Genomic DNA, 23,738 nt, shown 5'->3' with positions numbered 1-23,738 from the left:
AAAATTATATCCATTGCTCAACAAAGCAATCTTTATTTACAAAATTCCTCTATCGAGGTAGTCTACATCCATAGAATATTTTTATTCTTGTTTTGCAACATCTGATTTTGTCTGGTACATTTCTCGTACCATCCATGATCTATGAAAATGGAGGAGGGGATTGCTCTGTTGAGCGTTCCAATTCTGAATCAGTTTGTTCTTGTATGCTCCCTTCTTGGTAGGGGTCCATCGAATTCTCTCCTTCATTCGTTGAATGGCTTGGTTCAATGTTTCATCATCTTGAGGCTTGGAACAACAAGAATAATTGTACTTAGTCATATTCTTAATGAGGTAAGGAAAAATAGGATGTCGTGTTTTCTTGCGAGGTGTTCTACGTACTAACATCCTGTGTTCAGTTTTTTTTCAATTTTATTAGATTTTAAGAAGGTGATGTGCCCTAGGTTTAGTGTTGAACCCAACGCTCTGATACCATATGAAACAACTGGTTTTCTACTAACTAATTTCTTCATTAAACTAACCGATTCATAATTCATATTCACATGACATAGAATTCAAAAACGGTTTAAAAATTGAATTTAAGCCTACACTGCTTTTCTATTCGAACAAGTTTATCATTAACTAATAATTGATATAATCAGCTGAAAATAAATCTAAACTAATTTTAGATTTACTGAAATGAAAATGCAGTTTAATATGCTGATGAACAACTAAATAAATTTTAAGATAATATCTAACTTATCAGTAATTGTAACTTATAGCTTGAAAGGAAATACTAACTTACAGGTTAAATAGAACATACTGTTTTTAGTTGAGAGACTTTTTAAATTGGTTGTCCAAGCTTTGACTTTTGTGAGAGGAGAAGCATTATCATAGGCTTAACCTCCCAACTGCAGACCTTTTTACTAATCCCCAGAGGTACTAAATTAATAGAACGGCCCTCCCTACCTCGATGTCGGGCTTGGGACGTTCATTGATCCAGCCATCGGACTAATCAGGTGGGTTGAGGTTCCAGTAGTTATTCGAATGAATAACTGAAGCGTTTGGACAACACCACAATCAAATTGTTGTGGCAAGTTTACCTAATACCACCTTGGCCAAGGATTTCGAAATGTGGGTTTGTAACCCGATCTTCACCACTCAGCTTGACAACTAATTTCAAAAGTGGAATTTGCATGAGCTAAATGCATTAGATTTATTTGTAAAGTAATGGTTATTGATTTTCATTCTTGTTTTTTTTTTAACAGGTTTATCTACACCTCCTCACCATTATCAGGCCATCTGGCTGGTGTCTCCTTGGTGCCTAAATCATTAACTTTTACTAATATAACATGTACCTATTCACAAGATTTTGGCTCTACAGCCTGTGAATTTCCTTGGTACTTGGATTTGTTACTCATCTCAGATTTGGACATTGTTCCATATTGTTAAACATATTTATCAAAAGAAAATCATTCAGGAAATTTGCAGAGTTTAACATGTTCGGGTTTTATGATGGAATAATCTTATATCTAAAATAAATCAAAATTGTGGCAATCGATTACTCTTGAGAAATATATTAGACCAATATTATATTCACAGTCGGCTTTTTCTATTAACACTTAACATTTTATGAAGTTGACATGAATATAGACTTAAAGATGATTACATATATTCAAAACATATGGAAGACGGCATGTTTAAATACTGTGTGGAAGAACTTGGAATTAGACTCAAAAGCCGACTCAGATAGACAAGTTTTCAAGAAAGAAATAAGGTAGAAAATACAAGGCATCTCCTTACGTGATTCACTGCTCTATAGATGAGTTTGTTTTCACTGGAATCAAAATGCCTCCTTCAGATTTCCATGGAAACGCAGTTGTTTTTGGATGCAAAAACATATAACTCGATTGCTAAAGGCACCGTCACAGAGCTAAGGAAATATTAAGAGAAATTGTGAAATAAAGAAGAGCCGGATGTTTGTGATTGCCGATACACGACAAGGCTATCAAATATATTAAGTTAGAATCAACCTTACGGCTTCCTACCGTTACAAGATTCATATTTGAATTCTTTAATTTGATCGGTTTGAAAGATACAAAAAGGAGGAAAAATAAAATGAAAGGAAGATGATGAAGAATTTATTATTTAATATTATTTAATATTATCTTATTTTCTTAGTTTAGGTTATAAATACATATTTGCAAGGTGGCATTATTGGATTAATAATTCTAATGTAATGGTGCCACTTTGTGTTTATTTATTTATGATCTTAATTAAGAGAGTAAAATAATATTAAGTGATTATTATTTGATAAATTTAATTAAGGTAAGAAGTTTGTTTATTTTTATTATTTATGTTGTTTTTTAATTTAGCTCATGCGGTTCCACCAAGAAATTTATTGCCAAGTCCTAATAACCTTGCCAAGACGACTTTTAGGTCAAACCTGTCATTCCTGATGACTAAATCTTATGACCATCCCATTTCGATGACCTCGTTTTGTAATGCTTCCCCTCTCTCTCCGATCTTCATCCTACAACCTTTAAAATAACATTCTCGCCAAAACATCAATTCATGATTCATAATTTGTTAGATAAAATCGTTAGGAAATTTCATTATAAATACTAACTAATTCATCATAAATGTTCAACGGCTAAAATTAATTGACTCCATTTCACATGAACACAACGGCTAGATTTAATTGACTCGGTTTCATATGATAATTAGATCGATGCAACGGCTAAAATTAACTGCTTCAATTTCACATGAATATGAATAAATAAGCAACGACTATAACTACCATGATATAACAACGACTATTATGAACTAACTCAATTTCACTTGAACATGAAAAACTAATTTGGTTCAACGGCTATATTTAGCTTAAAAATTTTAGGGCAAAGATTGGGATGTAACAGTGTTCGGCAAGATTTGGCCTGAAAAACCATAACTGTCATGGTGTCCGGCAAAATCCGGCCCGATGAACCATGATAAATTGGTTATCAAGGTGTCTTGCAAAATTCGGCCCGAAGGACCAAGATAACACCTGCTCCAACACATTTTGGTGTTAGGAGATAGGTCTACTATTGATAAGATCGTCACCTTTCAATATCTCCCCTCTAAATATATACATCAATGAAAAATCACCATCTTTCATGACATAATCACAACAACATCATGTAGTAACTCACATGATATCCAGCACGAACCAAGTCAGAGGATTGACCCACCATAGTTGCTACTAGAGGCTGGAACAAGGGTTTTCACCTCAAACTTCTCTCTCATAGAAGAGAGCACATTACAAAGAATTTCTCTTAGAACTTCTCCTTATAGAGAAGATATCATCCTCAAAGGATTGCATTTCAAAATTTTTTCCGTTGAACATTGATCCTGGGAAGTCAGGTCCTCTAGTTACTCCCTCAGAAACCCTCTTCACCCAATGATGCCCCGTCGAACTCACTTTGAATCTGATATGAATTTTCTGATTTTCTGGTGATAAGTCATCACTTCCTCATGATATACGTAGGAGTAGGCCCATCAACATCATGCAATCACCCACATGTATTTCTAGACTTCCTTTGAGTATCAATCTTCTAAGCTCTTGCATTGCCTTAGAAGAAGTGTCATACTCCCTCGTAATGTAGAAGAATCTCATAATTTCAATCATTAAAGTTGTTTGCTTCAAGAGCCTCATTTTATCCATCTTGATCATCAGGGTCTTTGGAGCTATTGTCATTAGGTTGAGTTTACACAATAATATTTGGTAGCATGTGTAAAGTACCAACTTTCTTTTCCTGTAAGAACATCCTCAAACATAAAGGAAAAGATCAAGGCAAATAGCTGTTATAGTATGTATAGAATTACAAATAAGAGAAGGACTACAATAAATATATAATTGTAATACTCAAAGACAAGAATATTTATCTTCACATGAAAGAGACATCTCCCCCTCTAAATATGGTTCAAGTGGGAATGGGACATTGACTATTAGTTCCCCCCACAATGTAAGATTCCCACTCCAAAATCGTTAACCCATAAGATCCACTCCAGTCTTGCATCTTATCCGCATACCTTGAGTAGAATTTGTGATGGTTATCATACCAGATGTGTATGTGTTCAATGGAATCCTTTGAATTTACTACAAAACTTGTATACATGATAAGTATGCTGGCATGCAACTTTAACTGCCCTTCCTTAATACTTGCAACATTATCTCTTGGAATTTTGTGCCAAGAAAGTATGCATCTTCAATATCAAAAAAATACACCATCTTTCTTATGTATGACTTATAACTCTATAGTTAAAATGGACCCATAGTTTGATCAAAAAATTAAAATAATTTTTTCGCACTCTTATACTATCACTGCTCACAATTACACTTTCCACTTGTTTGCAAAATGAATTTTCGATCAATCTCAAGATCAATAAGTTTGATACCATTATAATGTCTCCATTTGAAAATACCTTCCAATTAAGGGACAACTCCCTTGAGTCCTTTTATACTTACTCTGAGATATCACCAGCATTTCACTATAAGTTCATAAATTGATCATATAATGTTAATAATTGGTCAATGATTGCTTTTGATGAAACTTGCTATATTTGATTTGGATAATTGGTTGCATCTAGTTTAATGCTTTCTATACAATGTGATCCTTCTTATGGTTTTTGGTAGCAATTGTATTATGTAGATAATGTAAGAGTTAAAAGTTTGAGAGTTGCTGTGAGTAAAATGTCAACCTCCCTTTGATCGTAGGTGGGTCCCTAGTTCTCAAGACTTCTACTCCACCTCTCTTTGTTCATAATGTTTCACCACTTTGTATAGAGATGTATCTTTTCAAACTAGAGTCAATTTCTTGACTTTTTATTTATTCACACTTATTATTTATTATTTATAGTTATGGTCGCTCCTCGTCTTCCACTTAATATCTTGTCTTTATTTTCTCCTTTATTGTTCCCTGTAATTATAGTGTATTTTAACGCCTAGTATGGTCTGCTATTCCATGAAATATATTGTTACTATTTGTTTTAGACTTGTTGCTATGTGGATGGAGACACTAAGATGCGATGGAATTCTTGTGATGTTTACGAGGAATATCCTCTATCTCTTTAACGTGTGGTTGATATCTTCTTATTTTGATGTGGTCTTCTATGGAACATTTTTCCTATCTAAGAGGCTCCATTCATTGTCCAATAGCTGCGATGGGTAAAGAACTTGTCTTATCGTTCAATCCTCCAATAGAAGCAATCCGACTTCTTTGTTTCTTTTCTTTTCTTTTTGTGTAGTTATATAGACTGCAAATTTAATTACCTCTTATTTATATTTTGATACTACTTTTGCATAGAACATTGTGGGGAAATTATATAGTTATTTGTCAATATTCTTACATACCACGCTACCAATAATATGTGGCTTGTATATCCCTTACACTTCATCTCTTTCCATAAAATGGTTTTGACATCCATGTACTGCGTATTTGCAGATTGTGGAATGCTAAACAGATTGTTTTACCTTGTTCAATAATTTACCTATGCTCAATATTAAAACTTCAATGATTGACATGATAACACACATCATCTAATCTCCATATACGTGGCTAATAAAATAAAGATTCTTGTAACTATCCCAACACGCAGGGCTAATCCATAGTGCGAATTGGATAGTTTTATTTCTCCTTCAATAAGCATAGATTCCCTTGGTCAATGTATGTAATGAATGTGTGTTGACAATGTATGCAGAAAGTCTTTTCAATCTTGTGTGAGGGATGTCAACCCAGATATCTGTTATGCATTTAATTTTTTTTTTTTTTAATAGCACTATATGTTGAATACCAAAAGAAGTAAGGTGAATTCCTGCACTTAATAGCATTGAATACCAAAGGAAGTAAGGTGATTTCCTGCACTTAATAGCATTGAATTCAGCATATAGAAGTCCATCATATTTGTCATAGTTTGTTTTGTGATTACCCACGATGCTCTCCTCTTCAATGCTCGACAACTTTTCCTCCCAATGCTTGTTTGATATCCTCCACTTGTGTTTCTTTTCGCTGAGTCAAATGCCCTATTTGATCTCCTATCCGATGTTGGTGTCCTTTGATCATTTCGCTCATCCACTATTTCTAAAGGTGCTATCTTTCATTTTTAAAAAAATATATATTTTTAATCCCTATCGTCTATGTGCACATTTGATATGTGTCAGTTATATATCATTTTATTCTTGTTTACGTTGACTTGGTTCCATTTGTTGCTTCGAGTGTACCATTTGACCTGTGAGCTTTTTACTTATGCCAAAGCTCAAGTTTGGATATAGAAGATAAACATTTTCTACATATATGTCACACACCAACCTGAAAAACAGTCATTGTATAGAATAACCAATCTTGCGAGGCGGATGTTGGGAGTAGGCATGTCAGTTATGATCCATGTATTTGTCTTGTACCGAGATTCTTTTTCTGCCTTCTTGGCAACTTTTCTCTATCTAATTCAATTGCTCACATCTACAGCCTAGCTCTGATACCATTTTGAGTAACATGGATTGGTTTTGCAGATGTAATTATATCGCCATTGTTATAGATATGTTTCAAATGCAGATCCCAAACTCTTATAAATATAAGAGTCGGAGACTAAGAGACATATCTTTATGTTAATCATTATTAGTTAATATATATTAACCTATGTCACAAGGTTCGCCGAATTTTCGGCTTTATGTTCGAAATTCGACAAACCTAGAAAGAATTTTAAAAATTCATTTAAATTCGGGTTGAGTTCGTCCAACACAAAATAAAACTTCTGGTTTGGCTTTAGTTAACAGGAATAGAGATTGATTTTGCTTCTTCGTTTTGTTTGGGCTCTGTCACCATTGTTTTTGTATTTTCTTTGCCTAGACTTCTAACGCCACTGTTGTCATCTCTTCTCCGCCTAGACTTTTGACGCCACCGTTGTCGTCTATGTAGTGGGGAAAGAATGTAGCGCATGGTGCACCTGTGTGATCGCTTCCATCTAGCCACAAACACAGTTTTCTCTTGCCTGATCGAGCTTTTCTATTGCCACACAAAGAATATTAGGATTTCATTTCGTTTTTAGATTTTTAAGATACATTTAATATTAGAAGGTTTAAGTTTATTTATTATTATAACATTTATCTTTATTAATTTTGATGGTAATATTAATAGTTAGTATATAACTTATTTATTATTATAATAATGTGTCAACGAATTTAAAACTTTATTATTTTTAATATTTTTCATTTTGTTTTGTAAAGTTAAAATAAAAAACTAATGTATTTCTTTTGTATGTTTTAGTTAATATAATTGGTGATTTTATTTTGTTTTTAAAGTTTAATGTTTTATAAATAAAATATAGTATTATTTTAACATGTAAGAGTCAATAAAAGAAAATAATGAATATATATATATATATTATATATAAGGCAAATTTAATGTCAAATTTTTTTTCGAATTTTTATCCTTATCGAACTTCATCCGAATTTCATAGTTGTCGAACTCAAACTTGAACTCGAACCTTGTGACTTAGATATTAACAATATAAATCACAATATAACATATGATATATGTATGTATGTATATATATATATATATATATACATACATACATATATCATATGTTATATTGTGATTTATATTGTTAATATAAATCAATTCAATTGCTCACATCTGTAGCATAGCTCTAATACCATGTTGAGTAACATGGATCGGTTCTGCAGACATAATTATATTGCCATTATTATAGATATGTTTCAAATGCAGACCCTAAACTCTTATAAATATAAGAGTAGGACAAGAGACATGTCTTTATGTTAATCATTTTTAGTTAATATATATTAACAATATAAATCACAATATAACATATGATTTTTATACACACACACACACATGCATATAATATATTATACATACATACATACATACATACATATATATACACACACACACCTGTATCAACATTGCATCTTAAGATTAAACCAGTCCGACTGTAGCTATAATCTTAATAGGCAATGCTTCCCCCCTTTGCCACGTTCCTACAAGAGAAGTTAATCAAGGTGATAACATATTTCCAAACCATTTAATCAAATCAAATAATTATATTAGCTAATCCACTTGCCATTCATATAACATCATAACAAAAACCATTATTTCAAATTCTCAAGAAATAATGATTAACCAACTCCTCAATTTCACATGAAACCGTAACAAACAACTAACACTTCATTTTCACATGAAATCAAAGATAAATAACACTTTAACCAACCAACTAAATTTTGTCTGAAGTCTCAACGGCTATAAGGAACATTTTAATTTAAGCAAAATTCAGGATGTAACAGATTGTGCCTCCAACCAGTGACATCCCATTTTTTCCATGGAACTTTCAAGATGGGTTGTATTCACAGTGGAAGCAGCATTCAAATTCCATTCGCTAGAAGTACCTTTTGCAGCTTTTAAGACTGTGAGTCTCAACTTCTCTACCTGAGTACTAAGCACTTTCGGAGAGTCCTTCTGAATCTAATTTTACTTTTCAATTGTCTGAACTCTTTGACCGCATCTTGTTGTACGCTAATTGACATTGATTTTGTTCATTGCTTTCTAACCACATGGGCTGCAATATTTATTGGTACCAATATTGATAGCCACAACCCTCTCTAACTGAATTCTGCTCTTTACTGGTTCCTGGGTCTTGTCACACCTTCCAGTTTATAAGAGTCATCTTCTTTAAAGTCCGCAACCAGGGGTTTGTCTATGTCTTCAAAATTCAGAATGGGCTTTGCTGCCAAAAACTAGCCAATGTTCTCCCTACCATTGCTCAAGCAGTATCCGACTCTCCTTCATCCCTTCTTATCTCTTACTAAATTGTGTCAGCATTCCTTGGCATCCTAACGGTAAAGAAGATGTTAAATGTACCTATGAGAAGTAAACAGTTGCCAACCAAGCCAGACAATAGACTGATTAATGTACAGAATACTGTGAGAAATTACTCTAACCTAAGCATTTCCAACTAAGTGCTTTCTATGATTACTTCAATAAATGACTATCAAGGTTTATTGTCAAACTAAATAATTATCAAGGTTTTTCTAATAGTTGAAGACTAATTTACAGGTAGCACACTTTTGGGAAGGTCAATGTTAAAATACAGCTACAAACTACAGTTATAAATTGAGGAATCAAACACTGCCTGATGCAATTGCAGAAGGGGTGTAATTGATGTTTCTGTCCTTGTAAATAATACTTTAACTTTAAGCAATGAAATCATAATTATGCTCTTGTATTTGGATGTTGATGGAATGTAAATGGCTAACAAAAGCATCATATTTTTATTGTTGGCTTGTAGGATCTGAGCACTATTAGGGAGGTTCCAGATCATCAGGTTTTCCCCTTTTTCTCAGGCTGCTTTTTATAGTTTGTTTACAATTCTCAATGCTTGTAAGATATGAAATATACATCGAATTCCATGCATGGTGGATTTCCTCTAGCAATTTATTTGCCATATATTTTCAACAGGGTTTTACAATCTCAATTTATACAAGTTACACTAATGGGGGTCTTGGAGTATAAAATTACCATTGAATGCTCTTTAGAAGATCACGATTATTGAAGTCAATGTGTAGTTTCACTTTGCAAATTTTCCTGTTCATGTGTGAAGGAGGCGTTTGCAGATCTAAATCGCGACGAAAGCCTGATAATTGAGCTATTGGATCTAAAGCAAGATGTTGCAGATAATCAAAGTGCATTGTGGTTTCTTCAGGATCTTGCTAATGAACAAGATTCTTCTGGAGATCTTGTATGTTTATTTTCTTAGTGTTACTTTAATTGTAAGTTAGAAATTCAAATTATATTAATATAAAATGCAGATTCCCAGTTCAAGTTTCAGAACTTTATTTTTCATATTTATATCTCGCCATGTGCAGTGTGTGTGAAACTTTCTGAAAGTATAGCTTAAAAAATAAATATGCATACTTATTTTGATCCTTGGAAGAGGTATATCAAAGGCAGAGTTAACTTTTAGAGAAAATCCTTAGAGATAGGATAGTGTTATTCTTTTTGTTTATATGGAAGCACACATTTAATACTTGTCTCCAATCAATCGCTGATTCACCAGTACAGTGCTCAGTTGAATGTGATATTGTTGCAATGTCAGTTCAAAGTGAGAAATTGATGTTTACCATACAAGTGTGATTATTCAAAGTTGGTATACTCAAATTTCCTGATTAATGGTGAAGGCAGGTTGAAGTGTGATAATTTAAAGTCATTATATTCAGATTTTCTGATTAATGGTGATGGCAGGTTGTAGAAAATGTGAGTACTGTTGCTTCGTCAGATGTGCCATTTCTTGATCCAACAACAGTTGTCACAGCTGCAGTTGGTCAAATGGTAAGTCTTTAACTTAGTGGGGTTCAATTGTACCTTTTCTTACAACTATATGTGCATATATTACTATATTTGACAGATGTTATCATTGTTGGTTTCTTTGTAGTTTACTATCAAAATGAATTGATTAGGTGACTTTGCCAATGGAGCATCCCTAACTTTATAGTAAACTGTATTAATAACATGTTGTATCATAAATTTGAGGTTAGAAGCATGGTTAGTTTGGGCTTCAAATTCGTCAGTGTATTTAACCAAAATGTTTGGAATTTCTGGCCTGACATACAATGCAGATTAGTTCTTCAAGACAATGTATTAGTTTGGTTTGATTACAACACTGCAGTTTATTGCTAGCCAATGGATTAGAATGCCTTGGATCTTGCCACAACTATCTTAACACGTAAACGACTTGAGCTTTTCATCGCAACTTGTTATTTTATTAAAAAAATGGTTTTGCTAAGACATTATATATTGAGAACTTATATAGTCAGTTTATACTTTACAGGGTGCCTTTGCATGAATTTCCCTATCTCAAACACATAGTTTGTAGTCAGCAAAATGTTCAATGTAGATTTCTACTGTAGTTTAGTTATTTTATCACACGAGAAGAGATTAAAAACTTGACGGATTAAAAGGACATGTAAGTAACCAATTTCTATCACATAAATTCTTATTATTTGTGTGCTCTTGCTTTAGTTTTGGAGAACAATTGGGTAGTCCTAAATGGTAGATTTGTTGAATCCTTCCATTCTCAATCACAAAGTTTTGTAGTTGGCAATAGGTTCATTGTAATTGTCTACTTTGCCAACATAGGTATACAGATATCAATTATTTTATCATACAAGAAGAAATTAAAAATAATAGAAATTCTTAAAGAATATTTAAGTTATATTCCTATCACAGAAATTCTTATTGTTTATTCGAGTTTTCTTTGGTTTTGGAGAATATTTGTGTGATTCTAATGATTCATTTGCTGTCGTGGCAACAATTGGAAAGTAGTGTTATTGCTATCAGGATTTGTCCATGTAGTCTTATGAGTAGTGGTTCAAAAGAACCCATCTCTCTTGAGAATGAATGGGACTTAGTACTCATTACATCTAGGTGATGCTCATAGGGGTGAAGCACCAAGACTTCTTGGGCAAGTCACCCATCCTAGTTTTTCTTCAGCTCAAGTGCGCTTAACCCCATTAACAAAATCTTCAGCAAGTGTTGTGCCTTATCAACCATTCATTATAAAGCCCCTTAAGCTCATCTGTTGATAAGTAGGAGATATTGTCCACAAGTCAACTTGTGACATTGCTATGAATGTTCAAATGTGTAGTTATTAGAGTCAAATTCATTGATCCATGTTTCATGAGGAGTGCTTTACAAGAAGCCATCTCTTATGAGAATGAGTGGAACACTTAGCACTTATTGTATCTAGGTGATGCTCACAAAGGTGAAGCAATGAGACTTATTAGGAGGTCACCCATCCTAGTATTACTCCAACTCAAGTTCCCTTAACCACAAAGTTTCCTCCAATGTTATGCCATCTTTGCTTGCAACCCCATTCGAAAAACCTTCAACAAGTCTTGTGCCTTGTGAACCATTCATTATAATGTCCCTTAAGCTCATCAATTGATAAGTAGGAGGCATTTTCCACAAAAGTGAAAGTGTGATATTGCTATGAGGATTCAACGATGTAGTTTTGAGCCAAGCTCATTGAGTTGTGGTTCACAAGATCTCATCCTTCATGAGAATGAGTGGAACACTTAGCATCAGTGTAATATGGGTCCTGGTGGACTAGGGAATGAGGAGACAACATGAGGTGGTTGTGGGGTGGGGGTGGTGCTGTATATACTATATTCCAAGGTTGCACGAGGACGGGGGTACTTGGGTACACAGGATACTAGTATTGGTACGGGTACGACTATTTTTCAAAATAGGTGGATCCTGGTGGACCAGGGGACGAGGAAACAACAGGAGGTGGCTGCTGTGTGGGGTGGTGGTGCTGTATATACTATATTGAAATATACTATACATAAAGTACTTGAAATGCTAGTTATGAAAATGTGTAGAATCTTCCTCTTCTTCTTGCTTCTCTTTAACTTGCATAGACTCCTTTCACTCCTCGAATCACTCCTCACTCTTCTCTATCTACTGTAGCAAACATTAAGAAATGCAAAAGTGAGGAAAAATGAAGCATTGAGGGGTTTAGAATTGGAGTGGCCAAGATGGGGCACACCCCCATGTAGGGTTTGAATAGAACCCAAAGTACATTTTAAAAATATAATTTTTTTATTTTTGCTTTTCTTATAAGCCACTAATGGGGGATGTACATAAGTCCACTGGATTGCTAGGGGCGCTTGGGCATTCCCCAACCATCTAGGGGACCTTTGTGCATCCCTGCGTCCCTAATGGTGCAAAGATAAAGGTGGGGGGGATGCCAAGTACTCGTTCTGACATCCTTGGAATGTCCCCATATCGAAAAACTTGGGGTTTTGGGGAGATGTGTCCTTGTGTTTCAGTGCTTTGCACTCATTGCATCTAGGTGATGCTCTCAAAGGTGAAGCATTAGGACTTCTTGAGAGATCACCCATCCGAGTACTAGTCCAGGTCTGCAGGTTTATTATAATGGTCAGTGGTCACTATTATTAAAAAGTAAGTATTTAGAGTGTTTATGTCATAATCTTTAGGAAATTTTTATGACAATGTTTAAGTATCTTGTTGCTGTCATGTAATTGGAAAAATACCTATTTAGGGTGTGAATGAGATTCACATCTTTTTCTTATGAGTTTGCAATTAGTCTATAGCATTGCTCGATGAGATTTGGGGATGTTTCCTTGTGGGGATAAGGAAACATAGTTTAGGGACAAGGGTACTTGGGGCCTAAGTTTGAAAACAATGGAGGGACAGTGGTGGGGACAGCGAGGGAGTGGTGCTGACATAATGATAGTCATGACTCCCTTGCTGAACAATGCATCCACCCCGAGTAACTTAGACCGGCAAGACCTCCCTTGCTTCCTACGCATACTCGACACTTCCATAGTTCCTTGGAACATCCTTTGAGTCCTCAAATCCAATCTTGCATGCTACCATAACACACCCTGTGTCTCCACAACTTGCCATCTCATGTTGGTCCCCCTCAGCTCGCTAGGAACCTTGAAGCACCAACCTGTTCCCTACAAAACTGTTTTAGCCAAACATTGAATCCAAACATCGAGCCTCTATTGCCTTGACACCATGTCTTAGTCTACATGCCATGTTGGTGAACACCTTTAACACATGCATCCATTGCACTCAAACCAACCCCCGTGTACACATAATCTTACCCACTGGATTCCTTTGTAATGCATACCTACTTGAGTACCATACCCTTATGCCATGATGCACCTAGTCCCTTGGACATTGTACTCCATTTCCAACTTGGCTACGCCACCATAGCATCACCTATGAATCACTTCACCCATTTTAGTCATGCACCACAAGTCATCCCTTCTCACCATCCATCATAACTCGCCTTTTCGAGTAATGCTAGTCAAACTGACAATGCATAGATATATGGCTTTGCAACACTTCCCCACATAACTCACCATGAGCCCCAATGCTCATACACAGACAAACCACTTGCCTCCTACTATAGGATTAGGTACTCCACTTGCCCAACTTTTAGAATTAGATGACTCACCTTGAGTCATCACCAACATTGGCTCAGTTACTCTACTTCACTAAGGTAGGGACAACAAGCCTTGCATTTGCCACCAAACCTCACCATAACATATTAAGGAGGAGTTACTCTTCTTCACTCCTAAGACTATGTGTCACCTTTGCCTCACCCCGAGACTAGAGGGAAGGACTAATCTGCTTCATTCCTCTTGAGGGAGGTCAACTACCTTAGCCACCCTTAATGCACACCGACACTTACCCTCCATGGTTACACCTCAGCGCTACGCCATGCCTTGCTTATGCCACAACTATGTTCGTGGAATCATCACATAGCACATCCCCAAGATCACACCTCAACTCTCTCCCACGATGAGATCCTATGCCACAACTATGCGTGCACAACACACGATATAGCCCCATCGGATACTTTAGAGTTTCATTTTCTAGATCGACAACCCCTTATAGTAGTATTCAAATGACAAATGTCAAAATTGAACATTTTGAGAGCTAACCAGCGTGTAGTTTTCATCTACAAAGAGTGGTTTTATTGATACTATCTCAGCTTGTAATTCTGGTATACCAACATTACTGTGCAGATTTCTTATAAAATAATGTACATACAGAGATTGGTAGAAGAAGGCGACCGAGCAATCACAAAAAATGTCAGGGAAACGAAAAAAAGATTGGAAAGTTTATTTTTTCGTCTTGGGGATAGTCTCCTTTAATTTAATGGTAATGAACTACTTCATGAAATGAGCTATATGTAACGCCCTGCTAGGTGACCCAAAAAAAATTAACCTAAAGTTTCACTAAGTCTGCCATTTTTTTTTTTTTTAAAGATAATAACTTAACAACAACAGATATAAAATAGCGGAAGCAATAACAAGAGATAGAATAGCGGAAGCATTATCTCGCATACATAACAGCCAACATAAACAGATAACATCTCCTAAGGGTCCCATGACGTTGAATCACATTTAATTTTAATTAATACTAAATCCAAAACATAACAAATCCACATCAAAGAATTATAACAAGTACAATTCCAATTCAATAATATACAATTACAAGATGTCACTTGACAATAAGCAGATTGTACAATCATCCATTGTACAAGTCACAGAGTATGAGAGGCTGAAATAATATACATCATGAAATAGATTACATCATCTCATAAGATCTATGAAATAAAATACAATACAATACAGTACAAACATCTATTATAGTACATAAGAAATAGAATGAAAGAGAGTACAAAACAGGGAACTCCAGCCACGACATCGAACTGTCGGATCACAATGGTATAAGAAAATGCACTACCACCCGACCTCGTGAAACCCAAAAAGGTCGACTCCCACTGCGCTAAGGAGATAAACTCAAGTCCCAAACAGGATAACAAACTCAAAAGTCAAAACCAATGTCTAGGTTCAAGGAATCACCTGAAAGAAAACTATCTCAAAGGGTACCAAGACACAAGTATCAACTAAACCCAGAGGCAACACAAATACGTAGAAGATCTACTATGCAAGTGGGCAGGCGTCATTACATAAGCCAACTCTAAGGTTACCACAGTAGTCTTTTAATACTCTGGACCCCCTAGTGCCTCTATGTGGCATCAATATCCTTTCGTACACACAAGGCATACTAACAAGTCAGCTCTAAAGTTACCACTGTAGTCTTTTAATACTCCGGACCCCCTAGTGACTTTCTGTGGTACCAATATCTTATTAATTCATTTTAAACCCATTTAATGAAATGTTATCACTTATTAAAATAACCTACAATGGGTTACCCGCTAGCCTCTTTAGGGCCTCCGCCTCCATTGCAAGCCACTTCCCAACATGACATACAGATAAGCTACTGTAAGCTTAGCAAAAGGAAAAGATCTCAAATGACTATAAACCACACATCACTTCTTAAACAAGCAACTAAGCTAGTATTGAAAATATTACTGATCATAATTACAGATTCCATCAATACAATCATCCTAACAGGATTGATCCAAAATCAAGTAAACATAAACCAAATCACGTCATAACATGACATCACCAAAAACAAATCATTTAATCACCTCAATCCTATACAAGCAACTGGGAAGCAATCTAAAGATAACTGATCGAAGACTCAAAGGTTATATCAGCAAAGACACATCATCCACCTCGGTTCTACACAAGAACTGGAAAACACATCAAAATATCTGATCAAACTCATCATAGCACACACATGACACATCACAATGGTCAGGTATAAAAGATCGTAATCAAGCATCATCATGACATCACATAACAAAACTCCCAAGCCTTTGGTAATAAATCTTGATTGGCCAAAGCTAAGTCAACACTCGAAAACCCCAACACCAGTAAATCACACGTCACATAAAGAGTACATACAAAAGTCATTATCATGATTCATTAGGTTTTGAAAAATACACATGTTTAATTTTCACTATAGGTTTCCAAGTTCTCATTTTGTTTTCAAAACACAAAGATTCAATAACAACCAGGGTTTTAGTTTTCTTTCCAAATATTACTGTTTATAGAGTTTTCAATCTCAATTAGGGTTCACTTTTTCATTTTCCCAAAATACTATAACTACTAAGGTCTCGAATAATAAAATTTCCCTAGTATTACAAATCATTTTCATATATTTGAACCACATAAACACATCCAAGTTTATAAAAGAAAACATTAATTCTCCCAGTTAATTTCTTTGATTTTCAATTTACTTTAGAATTATATTTAAATAATAAAGTAATAAATCAAATTTTCAAATAATTAAATTTTAAATTTTAACAATACTTATCAAAATTAATAATAATAATTATCAATTATTACCATAATAATTTTAAATTTATTAACCTTTGGAAAAAAAAATTCCCAAAAAGGAAACATGCTTAAAATGGAAACTTTCCCGAAATGGAAACATGCTAAAAATGGAAACTTTCTTGAAATGGAAACATGCTAAAAATGAAAACTTCTTGAAATAGAAACTTGTTAAAAATGGAAACTTTCTTGAAATGGAAACCCGCAAAAATGGAAACTTTCCTGAAATAGAAACTTGCTAAAAATGGAAACTTTCCCAAAATGGAAAAATGCTAAAAATGAAAACTTTCCCGAAATGGAAACTTGCTAAAAATGGAAACTTTCCTGAAATGGAAACCTACTAAAAATGGAAATTTTTGTGAAATGGAAACTTGCTAAAAATGAAAACCTATACTAAAATACAAACAACTAGACCACACTCAAGGGTTATAATCACAAATTTACTTCACTTGGCGAATTTAGAAGGGTAAACAACTTGGGGACTTGTCCTACTTTCTAGGACAATTGGCTTAGGTTGGGATTTGGACTCAAGAGTTATCTCCGCACTTATACCATTGAAATACTGCGATAGGGTACGCTCATCCTGGCAATTGAAGGAAGTCGATACTCGGTATTTGCAATCTACATAAAATTCACGCATGTACAAACACATATATTCTAAACTAAACAAGCAATGGCAGGAAGTGGTACATCGTGTAGATCCCGACTAGCAAGTGACTGCAACTTCCTCCCTTAACCACATCAGGAACGTCAATCATAAAGTAAAACATACACGTACACCATACACATGCAAGAATGGGGTAACCATAGAAAATCCATATAAATCATTCCTCTAACATACATCATGAAATAACTGAAAGTCATTAAATGAACATATATATCATCATCGAAATAATTGAAATAACTAACTCATCATATAAATCAACTGAGTATGAAATGACATATAATCAAATCTGGTAGCTAATACCGATAATCATAAAACACAATAAAAAAACTGACCTAAAAGAATCCGACACTACAATAGAAAAGTCTAGGGGTAGGCATTACACTATCATTAAGTTTTGTTACTTCAATTATTAGCACAAGATATTTTTTGTGGATTTGAGTCTATTAAAGGGGGTTGACTTATATTTTATGTTGATGTTGGTTTTATTCATTTAGAGTAAAAATTGTTTACCTAAAAGTTGTAAACCTAAAAAAATTAATACATACTTTTGAACTTCTGAAGTCTAAATGAAAGAGATGGAATGAGGAGAAAATGGTCATCCAATTATTCTAGACACCATGTCAATTCAAAATGTGAATGGAAATCTGTTGTGTCAATGGAAATTGCAAGATATGGCTTTGAAGGTCAACAAGAAGAATTCATAATATTTCTTAAAAGCATTAGTTGACTTTAGTTTATGGTATGGGATGTAAGGCTAAATGTCTTTTATAATATTTTATTACCTTTAGTAATAACTTAGGGATAGTTTTTTTAAGTTATTTTTTTGTTTTTAAAATTTTAATGACCTTTTTAGAGGGAAATGCCTAGAAGTTTCTTTCATGTGATGGGACTTCTGCGTGTCTCAGAGACTTCCTAACATCTCCCATTGGTGTTCCTTCTAAAGGAAATGCCTCTTATTGGCTCGAAATCATGGGAAACCATAAATGTGTTGGAGGTGGGGGTGCAATGGAGGCATCCCCTTGTCCCCAAAACATTCCTATCTTAGAGATTCTATTTTTTTGGAGGGGGGACGCATCCCTGTGGAGCGACGGTCTTTAGGAATGGTGTGCTCATGACAACATGCTACTCTTGTACCACATGCAATCATAGTGCTACAACATGTTTTTGATTAACAATAGAATTTCCATAGTCCGGTTCAACTATGAACTGAGTTGTATGGAAATTCAAAGATTAGTATGTTTTTCAACATAATGAATTGAATTTTAATGTTCCACTATTAATTTAAGATGTAAGTTACAACTTAAGGAGACTTATTCACCAATAACATCACAAAAGCAGACCAAGCAGCCATTTTGTAAAAGAATTGAAAACAACACGTGTCTGAAAAAATTCAAGCTTGAAGCAACTATGATCTCCCTCTTGCTGGCAAATCTATGCCATAAGATAGAATTATAGCAATTAGACACACCTACCACTTAGCTTTCGTCTTTCCATTTCAGACAATGTATAAAGGTTGGTTGAAAAGATGCAGAGAATCTTTCTTCAATCATTGTTCCAAAGATTAGATTTTTTGCAGATTTAGTAGGCCAATTTTTGGCGTAGAGTTGAACTCAACAACATCATGACAAAAACCATGATATTGAAACATTTAAAGGAAAGAAATGATTTTCTATGCAATCTTATCTAAAACAATGATTTTCTTTGCACTCTCTTCTAAAACAAATTTGAAGACATGCAAAGGTATTCTATTCAAAAAAAAAAAACATAAAAAAGAGTACAAAACTAAATTTGAGCTGAAGAAAATCATCTTTTATTTATATCAATCTATAGTTTTGGATGTGCATGGCATTAATACAAAACTACAACAATCTTTTACTTATATCAATCTATAGTTTTGGATGTGCATGGCATTAATACAAATTACAACATGGAATTTGCATCGCTTGGCCTAGCATTATCAACTCTATGATGGCTCATGCATTTGTGTATCAAATACATCTTAAATGTTTCAAAAGTATACTTGCACATGTGCTTACAACATTCATGGGACATACCCAATTTCTCTACTCCTCAGTGTAGTGACCTTTTAATACCATCACCCCATTGCAAATGGGGAGCCACTCTTCCTACTTGGTAGTAGAGTAGTTTGTTAGCATATTCCTACTTTGGTAATGATTTGAAGTCTCAAGTTTGGTGAAGTCAGGTGTTTGAGCAAGATCTTAGAAGATGCAAGTCAATCCTTAGTTGCCCGTTAGGATCTTGGACTGAGTTAGTGGTTTCATGTGTCAAGCTATAATACAATTGCTTAGTGAATTTGAAAGTGCAAATTGAAAGTTATGGGAATCCCTAATGAAGAGTGAAATTCTGACTTGCACCGTGAATGTAGTTCTAGTGCACATGCAAAATTAGATTTGCCTTGATGCAAAATCCAAAACCCTGTCAAAACTCCAATTTGCAAATTGATGAGGATGCTTAAGGAAAAGTCAAGTGTTGTATCAATTTCAACATTGACAAATTTGTAACCTTCAAACAACATTTGTGCAAATTTTGACCAAGGAAGATGATTTGGATTTGACAGACTGAATTCTGAAGTGAATGATTGAAATCTGATTTGAGTGATTAAGGGCAATCTGGGTAAATAGGCAAGGAATTCCAAGGTAAATGTGAAAAGCCAAGGGCAAGCCCCAAGACAAGGTGAAAACCTTAAGTCTGCATGATGAAACTCCAATACCAAACAAAATTCCAAGTCCCAAACACTCAGCAAAATCCTGAACCCACTTTAACGTGAATTTCCAAGCCAGACCTGCCTTGGACTAAATTTCGAAGCAAGGTTGGAAACCTGTCCTGACTTGGGGTGTCATGAAATTCAACCCACTTCACTTGAAATCTGGGCATTGCTATGAGGTTTTTAAGCAAGTTGACAAACACATTTGATCTTAAACATCATGCTTGGACAAACATCAAGCTTTCAGCATTGTGAGAAAGATAATGAAGGACTTGAAATCATAAAATTCAATTTGCATTTGAAGATCTGATCCAAGACATGGCAAGAGTTCAAGTTGAAATGAAAATCCAATTTGCATCTAGAAGAAGAATTTAAGGAATCCAATGTAAAATCTGAGTTTCGTTTGGAAATTTTCTAAGATTTAGGTTGTGTTTTGAAATGAACTGGAAAATTCCAAGAGGGGTCAGATTCCCAACCTTCCTTCCCTTGGAACAAAATTCCAAAGGGGGTTGGATTTTCAACCTCCCTTGGAATTAATTTCCAAGGTAATTTCAATTTCCGCCCAGTACTTGACATGAAAATCGAAAAATTCAAGATGGAATTTGGTTTGTAACAAGTAAGATCTAAAGACCAAGATGAGACTCCATTTGATTCGGAGATCTGCAATGCTTCTCAATTTTTGAGACAAGGATCCAAACCCTTGAAACGAGAAGGCTATATGATCTGAAAGAAACCTCCTTAAATCCGATTTGCAAACATGGAGAAAATCTGGATGCAAAAGAGAACACAACTTGCAAATTAAAGAAATCTGGATTGGAAAAATGAAGTTTGATTTGTTTTCTTGAAAAAACATTAACTTGCAAGATCTCTTGAACACAATTTCAAGAGAGTTTGGATTTCGGACCTTCCTTGGAACAAAATTCCAAAGGGGGTTGGATTTTCGATCTCTCTTGGAACAAAACTATAAAGGGTGTCGGAGTCCCAACTTCCCTCGGAATTAATTTCCAAGAAGCTACTGATTTCACCTCCCTTGGAACAGCCACTGATTTCCACACAAGCCTTAGAAACATTTTTTGAATCCAATAACCAAAATCATCTTCGCTGAACTCAAAGTTAAGGTGTTGCAATGGAAACTCTGAGCGATTTAATGAGAAAATTCAAGTATCTGGCATGGGAAATCTATATTATTCAAATCAGATCTGAGTTGTACAAGACAAAAACCAAAATTAAAAGGGAATTGGATTTTTAGATTTTTTTTGAATAGGTGATATGAATTCAGTTTTGTTTGAAGTAAAAGTGAATTTCCAATACTTTAAAAATGAATTCCAAAGGGGGTCAGAATTCCAACCTCCCTTGGAATAAAATTCCGAAGGGGATTGGATTCCTGATTTTCCCTGGAATTCATTTCCAAACCCCTTATGAAATCCGATCTATACTGAAATAAATTTCAAATATCAATTGCCAAAACTGAGTCATCTATGATAAGAGAACCAAGTGCAAACTCATTGCTAATCAATCACGTTGGCCTTAAGAGGATTACTTAAGTTGTAAATTGAATAGACTCCTAAATCAGGTCAGCTCATTCAATGGACACACCTCTTGGTTGTGAGGTCTATAAAGAAAGGTGCAAGCTTTCATTTTAAACTGCCAATGCAATTCAAACATCAATTACAAGAGCATCTTAGATCTGGTGAAGTGCAAAAATCAGGAAGAATATGAAAATGAGAACATTTGCATCCAATTGAGCAACAAACTCGCTAGAGGTAAAGGGATTGAAGTTGAAAATCAAGGAGCCACCCTAGCTATAAGAAGTGTGAATTCTCGCAAACATAAAATCCAGGGAAACTCAAAATTCATTCAACATTTCAATCAAGTATGGCTTGGAGATTAATTTGGAAGTATAAAATAATGAAATCAAGAGGTTTGCTGGATCTTTTGTAAGGGAAATTGAATTTTTAAACTTGGAAAGTCACAAATTATAATTCAAATCAGGAATAGAAATTGTTTTATGATATGCGTGGGTTGGGTTAGGATTGTGAGCAAGACAAAATCCCTTCATAGAAATGTGATCCCAAAGCTAAGTTGAAATAATGCTAATATTTTTATTTTGATCACATTTATCATTTTACAAACTTAACAGGTGATTTCTTGTTTTTCAAGGAATTGAAGAAGTTAGAGTTGCAAAGTTCAAGTCACAACTATAAGGGATTCCAAGATCAACTCAGGGGGGATCTGTTCTCAACATGGAGATGACATGCAAGAGGATGCTCAAGGTTGAGTCTCTTCATGTGAAAGAGTGATTCAAAACACCAAGGTCGACATGGGAGCATTAACAAGGCATTTGTAAGCAAGGTTACCCCAGTTTTTTGGGATGGGTATGATAGGGGATAGGGGGATGAGTTTTCAATACAACAATTATTTTTTGCCAATTTTGTGGACAGCTAGGGGATGGCAAAAGGGACAACTCTATTAAAATAGGGAAAATTAAAATATGTAGAGAAATTCAAGATATAAATGAGTTTCTTGTATGACAATATTTTTTGCCAATTTTGTGGACAGCTAGGGGATGGCAAAGGGGACAACTCTAAAAAATAGGGAAAATTAAAATATGTAGAGAAATTGTAATAAACTCACTGATGTTTGGGTTGGAAACTCAACCTATTCTATATAGTGACTGTCTGGTTTAATGTTTGGAGGGGCTCTTGCTTAATCGTTGTAATTAGGAGATAACATGAGTGAAATAGGTGCAACTTGCGAGATTACCCAGTGCATAATATTTAAAGGAAATTAACAAGCAATAATCATATACATATTACATTGCTCACAATATTTCTCTATTCCAACATGGAATCTGGAAAACGTTTTAGCAATTACAAAGTGGTACAGTCAATTTGCACACACTTGAACTATATAATTCTCCCTTTCCTCACATCGTGTGTATATGCTATGTGACTTAGTCCAAGCGTCCTCCTCAGATTGTAGAATGGAATGCATAGGATCGCAATTGCTTGCGGCTTCTCTCCTTGCATGCTATTTCCTCAACTTTTGACTTGCAAGTATGCCTCTGCTTGTGGTAGCTTCCCATGCATTTTACTCCTGATACATCATATCAACATCTGTGACACTCTTGTCTAACGCACGACACACACCCAATTGCTCTTTGTCAATTCAATGATGTTGAATGGGTATCACTAGTTATGTCTCCACAATGATGTCATGATTCACAACTCGGTTAGCCCTACCTGCATTCTATAAGAGTTCTAACTTTTGTTGCTTCGTGCTGCACTTGACAATTTTGAAGCTGTTCGCATTGATATGAACCTCAAGACCATTCGATTAAAATGGCATCAAGGTTGTTGGACCGTGAGGGTGACGTCTTACAATCCTTACTACTCGTGATCAGACTGAAGCTTGTGCCTGCTTCCTCTAAATTCCTCAATATCCAAATTCATTTGCATATCCCTCCACCTCTGTGATGCTCTCTATTACCTCTTCCTCTTCCTTGAGTGTAAGTGATGCTACTTGGT

At 34.9% G+C, this 23,738-nt stretch overlaps 1 protein-coding gene across 1 annotated transcript in view; it reads left to right on the top strand.

Annotated features, from left to right (window-relative positions):
- LOC149569055 (ran guanine nucleotide release factor, putative (Mog1/PsbP/DUF1795-like photosystem II reaction center PsbP family protein)) overlaps positions 1-23,738 on the top strand; it is a 114,382-nt gene that overhangs the window by 36,959 nt on the left and 53,685 nt on the right. The window contains exons 2-4 of the mRNA XM_089821839.1: positions 9,319-9,354; positions 9,631-9,768; positions 10,272-10,358. Of these exons, the coding sequence (XP_089677965.1) occupies positions 9,319-9,354; positions 9,631-9,768; positions 10,272-10,358 (261 nt within the window). The remainder of the gene's footprint in view (positions 1-9,318; positions 9,355-9,630; positions 9,769-10,271; positions 10,359-23,738) is intronic.

This window comes from Cupressus sempervirens, chromosome 3, assembly GCF_028749045.1.
Source record: "Cupressus sempervirens isolate cs-2001-9-10 chromosome 3, ASM2874904v1, whole genome shotgun sequence".
NCBI classification, from domain to species: Eukaryota; Viridiplantae; Streptophyta; class Pinopsida; order Cupressales; family Cupressaceae; genus Cupressus; species Cupressus sempervirens.
This window is presented reverse-complemented; position numbering and strand designations above follow the sequence as displayed.